This window comes from Notolabrus celidotus, chromosome 14, assembly GCF_009762535.1.
Source record: "Notolabrus celidotus isolate fNotCel1 chromosome 14, fNotCel1.pri, whole genome shotgun sequence".
NCBI lineage: Eukaryota > Metazoa > Chordata > Actinopteri > Labriformes > Labridae > Notolabrus > Notolabrus celidotus.
In genome coordinates, this window is record NC_048285.1 from 22,567,834 (window position 1) to 22,588,441 (window position 20,608).

At 40.2% G+C, this 20,608-nt stretch overlaps 1 protein-coding gene across 2 annotated transcripts in view; it reads right to left on the reverse strand.

The window, feature by feature from the left end:
- zgc:77784 (uncharacterized protein LOC402947 homolog) overlaps positions 1–20,160 on the reverse strand; it is a 62,587-nt gene extending 42,427 nt beyond the window's left edge. The window contains exons 1-2 of one of the 2 annotated variants that reach the window (XM_034700951.1): positions 19,353–20,160; positions 8,860–9,186 (exon numbers count right to left, since the gene is read on the reverse strand). In XM_034700951.1, the coding sequence (XP_034556842.1) occupies positions 8,860–9,186; positions 19,353–19,407 (382 nt within the window). In that variant the 5' untranslated portion in view covers positions 19,408–20,160. The remainder of the gene's footprint in view (positions 1–8,859; positions 9,187–19,352) is intronic. The other variant, XM_034700952.1, reaches the window with a different exon arrangement.
- Between the last annotated feature and the right edge of the window lie 448 nt (positions 20,161–20,608).

Here is a 20,608-nt window from a genome sequence, read left to right on the forward strand (position 1 = left end):
TCTACAGCCATTAGAAAGTTTTGTGCTTTTGTTTATTTGTCCAAGATGCTAGTGAAACAGAGGACCAATTATTTAAGAAATTACTGTAATTCCAGAGTGGTTAATCCGCCGGGTTTCATAATCATTTAAACAGCTTACGTGTCACGCTGTAACAAAAAGCTTAATAGCTGAAGCAAGAGAATAATCAATCCTGCAGTATAATCTCAGCTAGTCTTTACTCATTAGGATTTAGTGACATTGTAATCCACCTTTAATCAATCTATCTAAGCCCTTGGTTTGTTGTAAGCCAATTACTAAATCTATGCCACATTAATTATCCACTAGTACGTCTGACAGGTCTGTGTCAACATGGCAGCTTTGGCCTTTAATTTAGCATAAATATTTAAACCCTCTGAGCTGAAGTAAAATCTCATCTCAAATTACCTCATGTCAGCTTCTTAAAGATGGGAAATCTTCCTCGTTTTAGTCTGAAGGCTATAATTGTCTGGGTTCCACAGTAATGAATATTCCACAATATGAACCAGGAGGCTGTTTTCCCTCAAGTCTGACATGGACATCAGTCAACCTTTTTATTAATCAGCCTTTTCTTTGACTGGCTCTGTGATATGAATGGATCAATCAAAGAAACCTGCCATCTTGAACTGAACTTTATTGAAATGAAGTGGAAGTTTACTCCCACTTCACTTCAAATTTATACTTCATTCATCTCTCTGTTCTCTCTCACGCCCTGACATTTAGTCTACGGAAAGTGAGAAGTCCTTAAAAATGAAGACGCAATCAGCACTTCTAACCTCATTGACATTATTAAAATTCTCATTACGCTTGAGTGATATTTTAATTATTATTCATAGTGAAACTCTGTAACACTTCTCAGAGCTGTTAATAGTGAGACAATGGAGGAGGAACTTCATCTAAGCGAGTTTTGGGAAAGCTTAAAGGCTGTTAGATCGTGGACATCTGCCACAGAAAGGTAACACCGTTTGTACCCACACCAAACAGAAGCCTTTTACAAAAGTCAAGTGTGGACTACAACCACTCCGAGTCCTCCCAAAGGTCTGTTCACCAAATAACCCGACCCTGTTCACTTGGCTGCCTGTTTCAAATGCTTTGCAGAGCTGAAGGGCTAATTGAAAGCACTGCATTATTTTTAGACCCCCGTCTGTAAGGCCTGGTTAGATAGCTGCACAGAGACCTTTGTTGCATTGGCATGGTGACTGAAGTGAAAAAGTTATGGGCATAGAGCTAATCCCTGAACCGCACACTCACACAATCACATACATACATATGCACACTGACTCCAACACACTTGCACGCAGAAACCTCCTGCATTTCAAACCAAGTGTTCTCGGGGCACAGGCAGAAAGAAAGTGGGACATTTGCGTGTTGAAACACACGCCAGAGAGCAGAATATATCCCTGACATTACAGCCCCCAAACACTGTGCAACACGAGCTCTAAATTTCTCTTTGAAGCTGTGTTCAAGTTAATGTGATCCTTCCTTGCTCTGACTTTAAAGCACCGCCACACTAAACAGAGTTTCCCACTAATGCTTGTAGGCAACGATGATGATCCAACCACAGAATCGACCAATCTCCACGAAACACAACGACTAAGAACCCTATTCCGCCCCCACTCCCGAGGGGGCTGCCGTCTCTAACTTAACTTCTCAGACATAATACGACTTTGTCAGCCAAATAATCTCTTCACCCAAGCTCGGCACTCTCGCCTCCGTCCATCCACACTGAGCCTAGGGATAGAAGGCCTGGTGACTGTGAGGCTTGACCCTGCTAGTGTTGAGACAAATCCTAATATTCCCCAAGGCACTTCCTGTAAGCTTAAATAATGGGGAAGCGGTTTCATCATCATATCTGTGGGCGCTTCTACCGCACACACCCATTCATTTTCATAACTTTAATATTTCAGGGATATACAGATTAGGAGTTTAATCTCCCTCGAGAATATTCATCACTCGATTTTTAAGTGACATTTATCTCCACATTACAGCCGAGTGTTGCGCAGAGAGAGGCTCTAGGACCGCAGAAAGGCCATCTGTTAGTGTTGTTGGAAAAATGAACAGAGGGAGGATGAGGGATTAATCACAAGAAAATTGAAATGTAAAGCATTTGCTCTTTGTGTTGCATGAGAAGTGTTCGTTGAGTCCTTTTTAGCGTTAATTGATTGTGACTTCATCTAAAATAAAGCAGCCATGAGGCAAATTACTGAACAGTTCACAGACCATTTGCATACCCAGCAGGTTGAAAGAAACATGATGGGTGAGTTTGACAGGCAGGACAGGGGGTGAAAAAAACCCTTGTATTAAACACAAGGTGACAGTGAGTGTAGGAAGCAGGCAGAACAGACAGCGTGGGCCAGACAGATGTGTGAATAGCTACTAGACTCTGTGTTTTCACATACAGGAGGGTGGAAAGAGAGAGAGAGCGAGAGAGGTTACAGGACAGAAGAGGTGCAGACTTTGGAGAGCCTGAGACGACCTGCTGCCCCGTACCTATTGTTCTTTTATTTCAAAGAGCAGTAAACCCGTTAGGGAGGAGGTCTAATCCCATTGCCATGATACTGCCCTGTCACAGCTAATGGAGGCTTTGCCTACAGAGAAGAGAGATTGCTTTAATCCACCCATTGTCTGATTTTGTTGATGGAGGATGAGGAGAGACTCCAGGGCAAATAGCCTTTATGAGAGGTCCATGGATGGAAATTCCTGTGCTTTCAAGAAAACAATGTGTTGATGTTTGAATTTCACAGGCAATGCATACAGATGACACATGTAGCTATAGGGAACTTTGACAGTTCTCATGTCAAACCGAAGCAGAAGATTGATCAGTCCTTTAAGGAAAGTGAACAGTCACTGAAGATTCAACCAAAATCCTGGGGACTTCTGTTCAGACTTTGTGACTTTGCTGCAAATATCACTCAAACATCACTAAAAGGAAAGGGTAGATTCTTCGTCCTCTGTGTTGTCACTGATGCTTGCTAGTTTGACTCACTATGAGATCTGTAAAGGTGTTAGTGATGCATGAGTACCTCCCTGGTGTGCTTTTTGATTTATGATTAACGCCATTTTTGGTACTTATGCCGTTTTGGTATCAAAGCCTGAAACCGTTTTTTTTATCTTCCAAATACTTGTATGCTCCAGCTATTTCACTTTTTAAATGCCTCACACATTGAAACTTGCATTTCAGCTTTTTATTAAAGCTACCGCAAAACTTTGGTATTTTAGGTCAAAACAATTTCTTAAAAAAAGCCCACCAAATCCTCGAGGGACTGAATTATAAACTGCACGTATAATCATATTTATCGGGGATTATCTATATCTATAGAGAGACAAGAATGTACAGAAAGGGAAGCCAAGAAACAAGCTGTGACCAGAAGTTTGATTCCTTCATAATCCCTCATCAGGAGTAAGAGGAACATCTGGCTCTTAAGCCTTTTATACAAGTTGTATTTTTTATTTGTCCTACTTTATTCTAATCCTGTCGCACCATGTGACAATCTCTTCAATGAGGCGGGCAGACATTAACATTCATGATTTTGAAAGAGACACTATTACTGTTTACCCATCCCCTTTATGCTTTCTTTTAAAGCCACACAAAACACTGTTTGGATTTCAGTCCACACCCACTGTCTCATTATTCTGGTTTTTCAACAGCCAGGCGACCCAGTCGGTCACTGGCAGCTTACAGTAAAAAAGGAAAGTAAAAAGAAACAGACAGAATAATGACTGCTGCTGGCATTTGAAGCAAAGCATGCTCCTCACTATGAGGTGATCTACAAGGGAGCAACTGTGGCTTTTCAGAAAACATCACTTGTGGACCTCAGGGTGCACAAAATGCATTTGAGCATAAAAACATCACCTCAACCGCAACTGAGCGGCTAATAGGGACTGAGTGTACAGGACAAAGAAATGTCCTTGAAACCCTTTTATGTTTCGAAACAAACATCCGTGACTCAGAGATAAATCCAACATATGTCAGTGCTATATTGTGTTCTATTTAATGGTGCACAAATACATCTCTATGCCTACCCTGAGCATGAGCAGTTATTTCTTTCAACATATACCTGTAAGCCTTTGGTATGCTACAGGTGTCTTTCCTTTTCCCAACTTTTGTGAGAAATAATTGATGTAGGAACTCAATATTTGTAACTTTAAATGGGTTCAGTAATCATTTCCTCTGCTTTTTACAACAGAGGGATGAAAAGGTAACCCCAAAGAAGTAGTTAAACTTCAGAAGTTGTATGTATCCTCAATTTACAAGTACATAAACATTTACTGCGGTTATCTCTAGATAATAGACCAGTAATTGTTCATTTTCTGACACAAATTCCCCAAATGTCTGCAGCAGTTAGAAAATAAATTCACACAGTATGCGCACAAGCTACCCCAGACATAAGGCTAAAATATCAATGTTTAATAATAAATAAATACTCAATTTTCAGGTTTCATTGTCTTACAAAAAGAGACAAAACATAAAGTAACTTATTTGGCTTTCCGATTGAGCGTAGACAAGGATGCTAATGCTAGAAACTGAGCAAAGCTAGAGTAGTGCTTCTCTAGAAAACTCTTATACATTGTTGCTGCTCATATTCTGCTTATCTAGATTTTTGTTCATGGGTCTCTTTTATAGCTTAGTACCTATACCACTTTAGAGCATCACATTTCAGTGGACATTTTAGATCCATTAGCTAGCATGTCACATTTAGCGAACAACAATGTAGAGAATGTGAATAGTAGTCTGCCTATTTCTATTTCACATCAGTGATTGTGTAACTATATGAAATCTTCTACACTCTACAACACAATCATACATGGTATTACTATACTGAAATATGAGGCCAAACCCTGAGAGTAAACCTGAGGTAAATCTAGAAAATTGATGTTGAAAAGACCAAATTACTGGTTCACCCTACAATATGGGATTTTGGAGGCGTGTGTTAAAGCTCCTCTGTGATTTACAGTTCCCTTTAACACTTTTTGATTTGTATCCCAGCAGGAGCAGCTCAAGCTTTCTCCACCAGATCAGTGAAAACAATAAGCACAAGTTGGGTTCATAATTCACGCTAAGTATCCTGCGGCTAAAAAATACATGGAGGGAAGTGCAGACGCCTTAGTCATGCAGCACGATACATAATGCATAACTCACTGTCAATTAATGCCTAATTAATGGTTTAAAACCAGGTTACTGTCAGCACTCCTACTCCTTACTCAGAGACACACTAACAGTTGAACAGATGCATCACTATTAATTACGGCTCAGTGGGAGTTTTAAGCTCTTCCTTCTTCCACCTGTTGTCCCTCAGACTCCTGCCCGACACACAGCCACTGCTGACACACTCACACATACACTCGCACATTTGTGCAAGACCACCAGCTTAAAACTGGCCGCTCATTAACACTGCATACTTACCCCCTCTCTCCCCTTCCTGCCAGAGCTAATTGGGTCACTACTTACCCCACAGTCAGCACAACCTCATGCAGAGGGGTGGAGGGAGGGAGGGGATGAGGGGGGTGTCTAGGACCACCACCATGCTGTCTTAGCATATGCCCATGCTGGCCGGAGGCAGTAAGATTAGACTTAAAACGCACTTATTAATAAAGTTAGTCACTCAGCGCCTGCAGGTGACTCATCCTTTTTCAATACGACTGTACTATAATCTCCAGCTGCACACAATGCCAAATACCATTATCGGCTATTAAAAAAAGGCTGCATGATAGAACACGCTTCATATCGCCTAATATTTGCATTGGTTAGCTGCCTATGGTTCCAAGTATACATTATATCTGACGAGGCTGTCCCTATTTTGGGACATGAGCTGGAGATGAGTTCATTCAGCCATGAGCTGCACTTCCACTGCCAGTGAGGAAGCTCCAATAAGGTGGAAGATAAGACTGTACTCAACTTGCTGTTTTTATGTGTTTAAACGAGGACAGTTCAACCTTGCTAATCTGTTATGCTTCTTCCGCTAATCAACCCACAGACTAATCCATTTCCCCACGCCAACAGAGCCACAGTTCAGCCCAGGGCCGAGCCATGCTGGCACAATTAGGAGGGAGGGAAGACAATGGCACGTGTCCTGAACCGCAGAGGGGAAATAATAGACACGGCTCCTACTGGGAGCTTTTTACTTCACTGCACTTTCACAAAGATATAGAGGAAAGCTCACACTCCGCTGCTGTACTTTTCAGCAGCAGCAGACAACACAACCGTACAAAGGAAACGCACAGATAAAAGTGCATGGCTTGCTAATGTGATCTTGTTGGTAAACACAGAGCAGATACTCAGGTAGTGTGATAATAACAAAGATATAGAGAAAGGCTCCACTGGTCAGAAACAAATGCTGTGTCAAGGTTTTAATGGAGTTTTTTTTCTGTAAGCCTGATAGTGCAGAAAAATAAATCTAAAGTTGATCCGAAACACTGGTCACAATAAAGCTTCAGACTAATGGCATAGGAGAACTTTTTGTTTTTGACTGATTGTAAAGAGTTGAAATAAAAGAAAACACAAATATGTTAAATCTCTTATTCAAAAGTTGATTGTGGCATTGAGCAATAAAATATGTGTAGCGTGTGAAGGTTAAATTTGTACGTGAAAGCCAGACATGTACAGTAGAAGTGATCAAACAGAAAATTCAGGCATTAATCAACTTGGTTGTTACCCTCATTTTTTGTCCATTTATCATGACTACACGTGTGCCAAATCCATAAAGACCCATTCCAAGGAGTAGAAGCCTCCAACAGCTTTCAAAAACACTTCAGTGTAACCGACATCATCTCAAACACTTGTCATTGATATTGACCGAAAGTAAACACGGAAAATAGTCCCCTTGAATTCCCCTGGGGCTGCTGTAATGAGCCGCATAGCATTACTGATCATCTTTGACACAAAGGCAAGTGTTTGAGGGAATGTTTTTCCTGTTAAACTGAAGTGTTTTGAAAGCTGTAGGAGGCACGCCAGCATTTACCGTTTGACGCTGATCTTGCCAATATCCATGTTTTCCAAATTTGTGTTTATGGGAGCTTCGTTCCAACCTTTTCTTTCTTAATATTGAAATTATAGCTCAGTATAGAGTGTCTGCCAGAATAATGACCTGATACATTACAACTGAATTCCCTTGTGTCCAAATGCATCAGAACTTTTAAATAGGATCTCATGAGTAAAGGGATACTGTGACTAAAAACTAATTCTTGGGCTATGTTACTGTTAGTAAGAACACTTAATTGTTAAATAACAATGATCAACAAAACATTTATGTGCTAAGGTCCCAATATGGTTGACTGGTTGATACCCCAATAACTAAGTCTGAACACCCACACCACCAGGCAAAGCTGAGCAGTTTATTCTTAAATAAAACGTAAGAGTGGTTAACTATGATGATTGACACACAGAGGAAAATAATCAGTTTCACCTGTAATGCCTCCCACTTTAGTTTTGAATACATACTTGTGTCCAAAACCCCAAACTCATTCTCTACTTCCTATATAGAAGAGTTCTCTGTTATTTCCAGACACTACTTGCCGTCTCGCCAGGCGCTGAATAATGATATCACTGCTGGTGCACATTTAAAACTTGCAGCTTAATGCCGGTTGGAGATTAATAATAGATAACGGCATGCATTTCAGTGATAACAGATATTATACTGAGCATATTTCTATAAATAAAGATAATAAATCAAAGCATTTTTCATACTAAAACCCCAACTTTTTTATTTGTCTCTTGTCTCCTGCCTGAGAAAAGTAACTCACTCCACAGAAAATCTTTAACTCTTCATTGAACAGTTTTATCTCTGCAGTAATGTCAAAAAAACATCTCAGTTTCTTTTAAACCTTGTCCAAATAATTTTGTTGAGCAGAAACATCATCAGACAGAGAGCTGTTAGTGCTCCTCTTGTTGGTCTGCCATTTTCCCACAATGCATGATGGCATATATTGCTTGGTTAGTGACCATGGATTGTACACTACTTTTCACAATGCATTGGGGGAAACAATGAGTCCAATATATAGGGTATAATAATTCTCACTCATAATTCAGACAGCAGTAAGACGTGCACGGTATATTCAGGCAGCCAATGAGTTTGATTTTATTGACATTGCCTTATTGTTTTTTAAGAACCAGAAATGTCCATATTTGGACAGTTGGCGGATACATACTGCTAAGCCTCTTTCCTGAAAAAAAAATTACTGACGTGGTAGCAACTTATCAACCATAAGATAGTCAGAGCCCAAAGTATACCTGCCTCTGTGGTCTGTTTCATGAGCATCATGCTGTATTGATCAGACTTGGAACTTACATTTCAGACAATAAGTTATTGGTTAAATGTTAACAGGAAAATAATCAAGGGCATTTACTCATACTTCTACACAATCTGCTTCTTTTTGCAACAAAAGGGGTGGCTCCCCGCTGAGCTTTATAAAGACTGCAGGTTTAAAACACATCCACATTGGCTTCACTTTCAGACCCACAGGAAAAGTCCCCATCCTTTAGTCTTGAATTGAATTCCCAAAATAAATAAACAAATGGCTAAATACAAAATACATTATTGTCACAGAAGCCTGAATAAGAAACAAGTCCACAGGCTTTTACTTAGTACTGCATTTATCTCCCTCCACACCACCCTGTTTTTTAGATGTGGCCTCTTACAATCTGGTTGTTTCATGGCGTCATTTTTTAAGCTCAGCCAAACCTCCGGTGGAGCTCCATAAAAACAGCCAGACGGATCCAAATAGATCTGGGACAGGACTGTGGAGGTTTTGCATGCTGTGCACGCACACACTGAACATACGTATGGTGCAGAATTGTTGCAGGGGCACACACAATAAGAACAATCATCAATGAAAAAAGGGGCTTACTAGCAACGTCGAGTGAGGCATTTCGACTGATGGCCTCTCCCAGGTAGTTGCGGGCCACACAGGTGTAGACGCCTTCGTCTGGTTTGCTGCGTCGTCCGTGTACGATGCGAAGGAAGAAGAGGGAGCCACTGGGCAGGAGCATGCGGTGTGAACGGGGGTCATCTTTGTCCGTCTCCACGCGTTCGCCATCCTTGTACCACTCTATGCTGGGCGGAGGTCGGCCCTCTGCCTTGCAATTGAGGGTGGCGGGCTCCCCCTTGGAGACGATCAAGTCTGAGGGGTCTTCCACAATCCGAGGTGCACTGTCTTCATACCGAGCTCGGGACCCTGTGGAGCAGAGATGAGGACAGATGTTACCTCTTCGTCTGACCCCCTGCCATTCATGAAAACATATAATCTCTTTGTAACAGGACAGACAGCAGCGAAGCCATTTGAAAGGCAAGAATATCTTCTTTTAGAGATGCGGCTTGTGCGTTGGATAGATGTGTGTGAAGCCAAGCAGCAAATCGTCTCTCTCTGAAGGTTGACTCTGAATTCAGGGTAAGACATTTTCCTGTAACAACCTGTGCCTTTCAGATCACTAAATTTGATACCCATTTGTTGAGGTATACCGTGTCTTTTCACAGAAGACCACCTGTACAGAGGATGCAATCACCCATGTGATATGGTAATGGCCAATCTCTGTGTCAATCAGGATTGTTGCAGCGGTAGAGATGATAGTTGGTGGGAAGCGGAGAATAAGACAGACAGACCTACAGTACACATTTAAGGGGAGAAAGACCCGGGTGGAGAGAATGAGTGAGAATATAGATAACGCCCATATTTCTCTCTCTAGGGATCCATTACTATCTTCTCTTGGCTGTGAGGGAAGGCACACTGCTTCACGTCCTAAGGTAAGCTTTTAGAGCCAGACCAAATGTCTCTAACAGTGTGTTACAGTTGGAAAAATGAATAATTCACAATGCCACTGCTTTTAGTTTGGTGCTCTGGAAACAGATGGTCTCCCCCTCACTCTCCAGTAAAAAGGAAAATGAAATGGTCAGTGTGCCACTGATTATTGTTTTGCTCTGTCTGAGGCATTATTCTCAGCACATAATCTACACTGCATGAAAATCCTCCATTATCACTGGGGACGAGCAGCCAGAGGTAGCCCAGTGACACACATGTTGTTTCTGTTACATTACACTTAAACCTACAGGCTCGGAGATAAACCCTCACTTTTCAGCTGTAAGCAGATTTATGTCTTTCCTGAACTGAACTGATTTCAGCGCGGGGCCAGGAGTTGCCATCATGGTATAAACCTGAAGTAAACATCTGAAGAGCGATCTGAGCGCTCTCAGCTAGCACCCTGGGGTCACAAACCAGGACAGCTCGACACACTAATGCAGGATGTGGATGAATACTAATCGAGGCCATTAAAATGTGGCGTAGCACCTCGAGTCAGTCCCAGTAAAAACATGCACTTTGTTTACAGTTGAAGAGCAAGTGTGAACCATTTCATGCTGGTCCCGTGAGCTAATCCTTCGAGGTATTACAATGTACTTTGCTTTAGATTAGTTTTCCATCATATCTGTATGGAATCTGTGAAGAGTACATGGAAGCAGTATTGCACGAGGCTGAGTGCTGGTATACCAAATATCAGCACAGCTGTCATACAAGTATGATATTGCTTTTACCAGCTACAGAAGCTCTGTAAAATAGTTAACAGTAATAATCCACAATATATTATTTATTTTATCTTTTTTTATGCTACACCAACAGATCTAGTTCTGTAACTTAAATGGGACTGGATTTGTGCCAAGTAATACAAACATTTCCCTGTACTCTGGATATTTTTGTGTGTTTACATGTTACCAGACCACTTTATCTCCATGTGTCTATAGAAAAGAGCGTGTTGATTTGGATAATCTACAAAAAGAAACAATTCTGTAACACTTACTGAGACACAGAATAATTGAAATGCTGTTATACTCCATTTAGCACTCACGGAATGCCTCTTCTCCAATCAATGACTTAATTGAAACTATCTGCTGTATAGCCAGACATTATTTCACCGTGACTCAGTGTTGTCCTGCTTGTGAACTGTGCTTTTAAAGCACACACTTTCAGTTTAAAATCCAAACTCATGTAATACAGTTACATCACTCTGAACCCTGAACCCTTACATCAACATCATAACAGGATTTTACCACAAAAACAAAATACTGGGAGAGTGCCGACCTCTTTCAAGATTACTGTGGCAAATTAATGTTGCATTTCAGTGAGGTTAGCAGCCTTGGAGTAAAATTCAGAATATTGAGATAAAAGCTACAATGTAGAACATCTCACTCCAGGGTCAAGTGCTGTCTTTTGTCACATACTCAAATTTTTACATTTATAAATCTGTCTTAAATTATGTTTTAACAGAGGTTTGGTACAAACTGAGCTTCAATTCCAGATCTGAATATCTTTGCCAGACAAAAACAGTAAACCTCTGCACTGCTCCTCAAATTAAATGTTAGGATTATGGTCTCTGTAAAACCAACATTGCTATCAAGGTCAGGACTTTCTTTACACTTGTACACATATTATGCTTTCTATAATTTTCAAAGTCTTATAAAAGACTAACGTCTGAGGCCCTCCATCACATCTAAAGGCTACGTATCAGCAAGAGTTTTTAGACAGACTTAGATTGTGCAAAGACGGGGGATCTTATAGGGTCACTTATGCAAGACTACAACTATTCGTAGCCCCACTCGGTGCAAGTGGGTAGCTAGTTAGTTAGCTAGCTAGCTATAGCTTTGGGGAGTTCTGGGGCTGCAGCAGTATCTGTCTATCATTTAACCTTCTCCACTTTATTGATGTATGAATGGCATGACATGTGAAACGGGCATTCTTGCTCTCTCTACAACCCCACCAGTTTCTTCTCCTCTTTTTCAGTCTATGAGAACATGTTCCTTCACCTCTCCATCATCATTGTTTTGCAGTTTTGCAGTTTCCTGGTCAGTGCTAGTCAGAGTGCACCTATGTTTGTTAACATTGTTCATGTAATTAAACAAAATGATTTGCATAAAACAATACTAAAGACCAGCAATAATATTAATCATGCTTAATTTTATCAAGATGCGAAACTAAACAACCATTTTGACTTTGGAAATTGGTCTGTGAGTTTGAAAATCGCTTTAAATGTTGTTGCAGGCCGAAACTGCATGACCACGCCATAGATATTCATAAACATTAATGTAAAACAAATCTTCCTTACAAAGCAGTTGACTTTGTTGATAGATACACTGAACAGTTACAGGGCAACATGTACATCAAAATTTATTCAGCTGTTTTCAGTCCACCTTACAAATTTAAATCCATTATTTGTTCATGTTTTAGCTCTGTTTTGGTCTCCACCAATTTCATATGGCAAAAATTGACACTTAAGTTCCAAACATTCCACTGTGTTCATCAGCTAATCTTATTGTATGTCTGACAGCCATTTAGAGTTGAATGAGTTTTTAGAGCTTTTTATACTGGGAGTGACACTAGGAGAGCCCAAATAGACACATTTTGGGCCATAAAAACTAAACCTGTGACTTAAAGGGTGCTAAAAGTCTTTGTCAAGCCGAGGGCAGTATCAGAGACCTTTGGTAATTCCCTTAGGACTGGCCACTAAAAGATACTGCTTTCACTTTACACTTCTAATGAAAACATGAAAAATGATAGTTGAGCTTTAATGTTTTCACACATTCCCCTGAGAGGCATTACACTTTAATTAATAATATTAATAATTCATTTGATTTTTTTGAATGAATGTTTCTGTGCTTTTGTTTTGATTTTCAAGATATTTCCTTAATGAATTCGTTGTAAGTACCTAACTTAAATGTGTTTGTATTTAATTGTAGATGTATGTCCAGATAGCTCTCCTGAGACAACTACATTGCTTTCAGTATATATTAATTCAAGCTATCAGTATGATGTAAAACAGTTCTGCAGCTCTTACAGTGTTCTTTCAGCTCCTTTTTATGGACCCCAAACTTACCAAAGTAATGGCATAAGACTGTTGTTTGAAAGGCTTTACTGTAATAATGACATATCATTTACCTACATGTATGGATGTTCAGATCTGTTATAATCCCATAATTCAAATCCTCCAATTTTCTCATTCGTCCATTTCCCCCCCAAAACATCATTTATCAATAACAATCAGTCATTTTTATCCTCCTTTTACACAGATTTAAAACAGCTGCAGTTGAATCTTTCTATTGTGTGATGTGACCTTTCCAGTGTTTATAAGAGGCAGCTGTCCTTGTACTTGGGAGATCAGCACATATTGTGAATTCCTGGTTGCTTTCAGTTGGTTTTTCACTACGACAAAGTCTTGTGTTCTCATTTTCTTAGCCGTGTGCATTATTTGAATGAGACAAGAGACGCCTTTGGGAAATATCAAAAAGAAGTTTAGCACCCCATCTTTGCAGGCATTGTCAAACTGAGAAAAGAATTCTATTAAAAACAATTTCTTTTCACTGATCCAACAAGTGATGGATTGTTAGTGAGGCTTAAAGGGTGCTTATTACAAAAGAATAAATGCGGCTCCAAACTGATTTATTACTGAGAAAACTGTCCTTTCAAAAAAAGAAGAATCACAAACATCTCAGAGCGGCAAAGTGATAGAAACAACCTGCTCCTGTGTAATCAGTGAAAAGTCTTCACCACCTTGAGCACGACAGCAGCACATTTTCTTTTGGAGGAAAGATATTTTCATAGTAATGTTGCCTTCATGACAGGAAGATTGTTGTGCAGTGGTTGAAAGCTTTCAGCTAGTAGAACGTCTGTCAGCCACACCTGTGACACGGAAAAATAAACGTCATGACTGATAATGGGGATCGGATCATAAACACGGCCCATTAGAGCCGGCAGTAGGTGCTCAGAGATATCCGAGTGCATGTGGGAATTTAGGGTGTGACGTGATTTGTGTGAAAAAAACACTAATCCGGGGCATTGTGGTGTGAAATCACTTTTAAATTTACAAGGGATAAACAAGAAGGGGAGGACATGGCTTCCTCCTGCAGCAGTTCTGGAATAAATTACAAAAACATGAAGAAGGATGTTTGAAAAACTGTTGCTTCAGTTTGTTAAAGCTTATTCTAAAATGCACAGCTTTGATTATAATGCTGATGCATATTACAACATTTTCACTAAGAAGGAGATTTTAATCTATGGCACATTCAACATATTGTTTTGGAAGTGTGAAATAAAAGACTTGAGATAGGTGTCACAGCGTTAAGTGTTTTTTCTGCAGCAAATAAAACGTGAAAGCCTTGCTCTACAAGGAACAAATAAAGTAAAATGACTTAAAAGAAAAACAGCAGGGGATCAGAGTGTTTTCTGAATAAAACAGGAGTAAAAAATCTGAAATTCCCCAGGTTTATTGATTCAAGTGGCTTCCATTCAAAGTCATAATACATTGTTAAACCCACACTAGTTACGAACATGTCATCTTTGTGCTGAAGCCACATCAGAGCTAACCGATCAATAAAACTCTTTTGAACACATTTGAACTTCTGAGAACCTCGCAGACCTTTGGCACGAGAACCAAAAAGACAGCCAAGATAATCCATAAGAGTGAATGGCACCCAACCTTGAGCTGTCGTCCCATACGGAGGGAGGGGGGGCATTGTGAATGAGAGCGTGCCAGCCTCATGCAAGGTTATCGCTCTGTAGTGCACTCTCAAGGCTACAGTGGGTACGAATGAATGTGTCAGGGCAAGAGGCAGCAGTTCTTTCCAAAGAGAAACAGGGAATTTGATTCAACAGCTTTTTTTATTAAACACATATTGAAAGTGAAGCTTATGTTCTCTCTTTTTACCAGCCTAATGAAACACTTCAGTCTATTTGTCAGTGCTACTGATTTAATTTGTTTGTAGCGTTGTCTCCAGTGATGCCTCCTTACTAGTCCTAAGCTGTATCACATTCATATCCCTTTATAGTCTAATGGTATCATCAGGGTTTTTTACATTTCAGTTCTCTTTGGTGAAGATGCATTTCTCTTGTTGATGTAAATATTTCTCTGCACAGTTCTCCTGTGCTTTTTACTCCTTGATATGATTGATGTGGGAATATTTTTTAGATTTTAAGCTATACACAGAGTAATTTGGGATTTATTCTCTACACTCAAAACCATCCCATTCTGTGATGCGACCCCATTTTTACCAGAATTAAATGTGCAATGTCTGTCCACAGTTGGAGCTAAGTATCACTTTTCTTTTTATAATTGAGATTCTCACTGAGTAGAACTGTGATAACTGTTTTTTTTGACGTGTGTACAACAGAAGACATGTCTGAACACAGCATTGACAACAGGGCACCTTTAAAGCCTCAGTGAAAACAGGTTAGCTAAAAATAGCACCACTTGCAATGATCAAGCTACATTAGTTGACACTAGAAGCCATGGCTCTGCTGCTGTTCATCTAGCAGACACAAGTAAATAACAATTTTTTGCAAAGTTTTTGGTCTCCACCAACTACCGAGTGAAATATGTGTGTTAGCATCTAGCTAAAAGCGCCACTTTCTTTACTAGCTAGCTAACTAGCTGGCTACTAACTTTGTCTGTTACGTGGAGCTTAGAATGGGGAGGAATTTTTTTCAACTTCTGAGCTGTGAGCGTCCATATCTCGCCAAAAGGACAACTGAGCTGAAATAAAGCAGCAGATTTTCAAGATTCGCTCAGTATATCTCCAAATGGTATCCCTTTCACTTTGTACAAGTACAATATGATGTACTACTGTTAATACATAGAGGTCATTTGTGTGCATATTAGTAAGTGATGCTAGCAGGCAGTTATTTATGGTTAGTTATGCTGCTGTTTGCCTAAATGAACCTGAGTACTGAATTAATAGTGTGTACAAGGGATAACAATGTGCGTGATTCTTTGTTCTCTGTGCAGAGCTCTGACTTAATTCATTATAATCTGATCCTGCATCTAGGGCTGATTTTCTGTGGTAATTGTCAAGATTGACTCTGATAGGTAATAATGTATTTATTTATTCACACAGAAAATGAAAAAAAAAACAGGGAAAGCAAGCAACTGCTGTCAAATGAGAGCCTATTAGCGCCGCACGCAGCTCTGATAGACATGCTATTGCATTGTTGCTAATTGCAAACTCAGACACACGCCCACATGTTTGCTCATGGCATCTCCCTCATTTCTGCATCATTGAACAGTCAGAGTTAGCAGGCTAAGAGCTGAGGGCGTGATCAAGATCACGTCTTGAAAACCCTGTTGATCCAAGCTGTATATGGCATTTCTTGGCTCCCAGCTGATGCATTGCATAACGAGGGGCGCTTTCATTAATTAGTATGTCTAAATATTAACCTTGCATCCTCCCCGGGGGCACAAGTGTACTGCTGTCACGCTAATGTGTGAAAACATCAAAGCCTCTGAGGGGACGTCTCTGTTTGGCTTCAGATTTTGTTGCCTTTTAGCGACAGCCAGGCTCGGAGCAAAATAAAGCATACAAAAAAACTGGACCTGTCTCAGCTCACAGCTTGATATCTACTGCAAAACACAAATATCTACCTGTAAGGCAGACTGCTCACAGTCTAACTTTCCGTGCATGTTAAAGTGAAACAGAGGCAGCTGGCTGGCAGCTTGTCTGAGAGGCTGGTGGCTGTCTGCTGAGATTTACTCGTGTCTTTTTCAATTTCAATTCATTTACATACTTGAAAAGGCCAAAAACATTCAAGGAGTTCTTGTGACATTGCCAGCTAATCTCTGCGGGAGGGCGATAGCGTGCCACACAAACGACATCTCAAAGCAAAGAAGTTGGGTTTTAATTTCTTCTGGCAACAGTCGAGGCTTTTTGAGCCTTTGTTTGGCGACCGGCCTGTAATCTCATCTCTGAATGATGTCATCACTGACTGTACCAGAAGTGGGACATCATCAACATCCGGCGACATGACTCAAGCCTGAGGCACATTACAGGACTAACCAGCTTCTGCAGAGGTTTCCTCACCCATGGTTGTTTCATCAAGAGGCACAGTGAGAGGCTTCAGTCAGCCGTCAGCCGTGTTTGTCACATAGTAATGAGCAGGAGGACAGAGTGGACACAAATCACCAGCTAAGGCTTGTTTAGCATCGATTAGTTCCACACTGAGCTGAGACTGAATGCAGCTCAAGATAACTAAGATTCAATGAGATGTATTAAGGGCTACACTGATGGTGTCTTAATTGAGATTTTGTTTGTGTGTGTGTGTGAGAATGTGTGCGTGCGTAAGTGTATGTGGGAGAGAAAGAGCTTCTATGTGAAATCGAATGCAATTTGTGAAGGAGACTTGTTTTTGCTCACAATCACATCCAGCATTGAGAAAGAGCCAATAGATAAATTGTTATTGACTAGACTCAACATAAATCACACATATGGCGCTTTAACTCTCACGTATTTGATTTTCTTCTTTATAAAAATAACAGAACAAATTCCTCCAGTGGGGTATTAGTCTTTACGTAGCTCCCTTGGAGCTCATAAAATCTGTTTGAATCCTCTTTACTCAGGTATTTTTCTTCAAACACACGTCACCATAAAGGAAGGTGTAGTATAGTAGAGGTGGGAATAAGAGAAATACTTACACTAGATTAATAGATGTGGGCAGATGGTGTGGGAGTTGAAAAGTGCCTTTAATGTTGGGAGGTGGCACCACTTGATAATAATGAGACAGAGTGAGAGAAAGAAAACGTCACAAGTGGCCCTGAAGCTTGGGATTTATAGTAAAATTGTTCCAGTGTATCAATGAGCAAGTTCTGGAAAAAAGCTGGACTGAGCTTTGGTGATGAATCAGTTCATATTACCATGTGGCAGATACACGAATACAAGCATACATCAGCCAATAAGTTAAAAGAAACTGCAGAAGTGAAATACCAAATATAACTAGATTAAGATAATGTTTTAACTGTTGTAGTTATTTGAAGCTGCTAAAATCAGTACTTTTATATTTTTACAAACACTTAAGAATGAATTCACTGCTTTAATAAGAACCATATTTATTATGCTGACGATCTCAAAATGCATTATTCCTTGATTCTGAAATACACCTCAGCTAAACATACCATTTTAAGATCTTTCAGCACATCTTTAATTATAGAGCCCTCAGCAAAGTTTAAGATCACTGTTCTTACTTGTATCGGTGGTGGTACAGTGGCATTCTCCTCAAAAACACTTGCAAAATACGCTCTTTGCTTCCTGCCCATGCAGCACCAACAACCAAACAGAATTAGGCTAGTGAAAAGATGACGTAAAGCAGGTTAGGAGGCAAAAAAAAATTCACTCAGAAGTCGGTGGAGACCAAAGACGGAGGTAAAAAAAGCTCACACTGAACTGAACATTGTACAGTACGACAGAAAAGCAATGCTGAATTAACGCTAATGTAGCGTCCTGGACGTAGGAATATGCAGCTAAATGCTAACGGGTTACACAAATCTACTTATTAAAATTTGTAATATGTCGTGTTTACAGCTGGCTTCCACTGCCCCCAGGTGGTTGAAATGTACCCCATTTATGCATGGTACTAACTAAGCAGTAACTATATTGTTAAGAGAAATCTTAAGAATACAAATAGAGGTCAAGAACTCAACTTGCTACCTTAAATCCATCCATTGAAACATGAAGTGTTACAATTTGCGTTTGTGAAAATACATTTTTAACAACCTAAAATATATTTTTGTCCTGTCAAAACCCAAGAACTGACCTCTAAAACTAGAATATTACTACAGATTTAAGGCAAAACAGCATTGTAGCTTAAGTGAAGATTGTATGATCTCACCTGCTCCATATCTATTGAGTTAAATTCAATTTAATTTTCTAAAAGATTCAAACTTTGACACCATTCAGAGCTTGGATGCAATGTCATCTGTCGTGTTTATGTGTCAAAGCCATATCAATTAATATAACAATACAGTAAATAAAATATCTGCACTCAAATGAATTGTTTTCCTGATCCCTGCTTTAATTTGTGGTTTAAGATTAAAGCTCAGAATATTAAACTGTTATATGAGCAATGGTTAAAATGCATAATCCCATCCTGAACAGTAATCAAAATGAGCTTTCAAATACTTTTTTTTTTAGAACATGTGTGCAACCACAAAACCTCTTTGGACTGGGGGTGGAGGTTTTAAGACTATGCCACTGTCACTGTGAGTTCATGTGCTAAAAGTGAGATTTAAATGGTATCACTTGGGCTGCAGTGTGGAGCTTCCTCTGACCTCTCCTGCTGCGTAATGGCCCCCTGCGTGACCACCCTGGGGCTCAGGGGGAAACTCCGACCAAAATGCACCCACCAGTGATATTAAACATTTTAAATCAACGCGTGTGTGTGATGTTTCTTTATACAATACACGTTTCACTAAACATGCGTTCATCAACACATCTGTCCGTGAAAGCATGTATGAAACGCTGCTCACAACACGAGGAGACAAGTCAAATACGCTTCATACACTTCTGTAAGAGAAAGAGCAGAAAACAAAAATATGTTACCTGATGTGATGGTGATGAATGAGACCGTCACAAGAAGTATATTTCCAAAGTTCATCTCCACTCTCTCCTGAAGTCTGCAGCCTCCTGACTTTCCGCTCAAATTAACAATTAAAATCAGACCTCATCCGGTCATTAAAACGCGCAGATTTGACTGAAAACATGCAAATCTGACGCGGATTAGGGTGAGAGCCTCAGCTGGTATATTTCAAGCGAGTAAAATCATCCCAAAAAAACTTTGATGTCACTCCCATAGACCCATGACAGCAGCAGGATGATCTCTAGCAGCAGCAGCAGCAGCAGCACCGCCCCGGAGAAACCTAATAACAAAACTCAGCAGCAGCACTTCTTCATCCCCGCATGCTCACACAAACACACGCACGCACACATGCAGCGACTTCTTTCTAAGATCTCCTGCTGTTACTGAAAACAAAAAAGAAAAAGGGCTTAACTACATTTAGCCCGGTCATAAATAAAATAATTCCCCTCTCTCTCTCTCTCTCTCTGGTTCGGGTAGTTGTAGGTTGCAGCGTCAGTTTGAGCGGAGATGAGGTTGTGCACATGCCGAGCTGAGCTCCGCTCTCACTGCTATCCGCACCAAATCCTCGCCAACCTCCAGGAGTCTGTGTTTTAAAGAGACAGGCACGACATCTGCCTCCTCCTGGGAGTATGTATGCGTTTGTGTGCGTAATCTGTATAGCTATATACGAGGAGGTAAACAGTCTGCATAAGACTGTGGCATAACATACCAGCTGCTAGGAAAAGAGAGACATATTTTTCTGATCGTATCGAGTAAAGATCAGTGGGCTATGTACGCTCAAGGTTTTAAAATGAGCCTTGGGTTTTGTGTGCCTCTTGAGTTCTAGGTCATAAGTATGTATTGATTTGGTGGCCACAATCCAAACTGCAGGAAATTGTGGTTTAGACATTCCTTTCGGGTGTGAGTTAATATAAAAGATGTGTGAACTGATGTCAAGATATTTAAGTGGTTGCATATTAAGTTTTAGTGGTTAAAGGTCTGAAATCTTCCTCTTAACAGACCTATAAATAACAGCTGGCATGAATCAACAAAGCAAAAAAGGATCTCAGGTTAAAAGAGGAGAAATCAATAATCAAAAGAGTAAACCTGGAGCCTACTCTAACTTATATAAGTACCATGTTCCACGTGAGTACACCTACTCAGTATTCAAAGGTGTCAATGAATGGGCTAGCTATGGAGAGCATTCTATTAGCTGATTGTACCAGAGATGTCCTGGTAG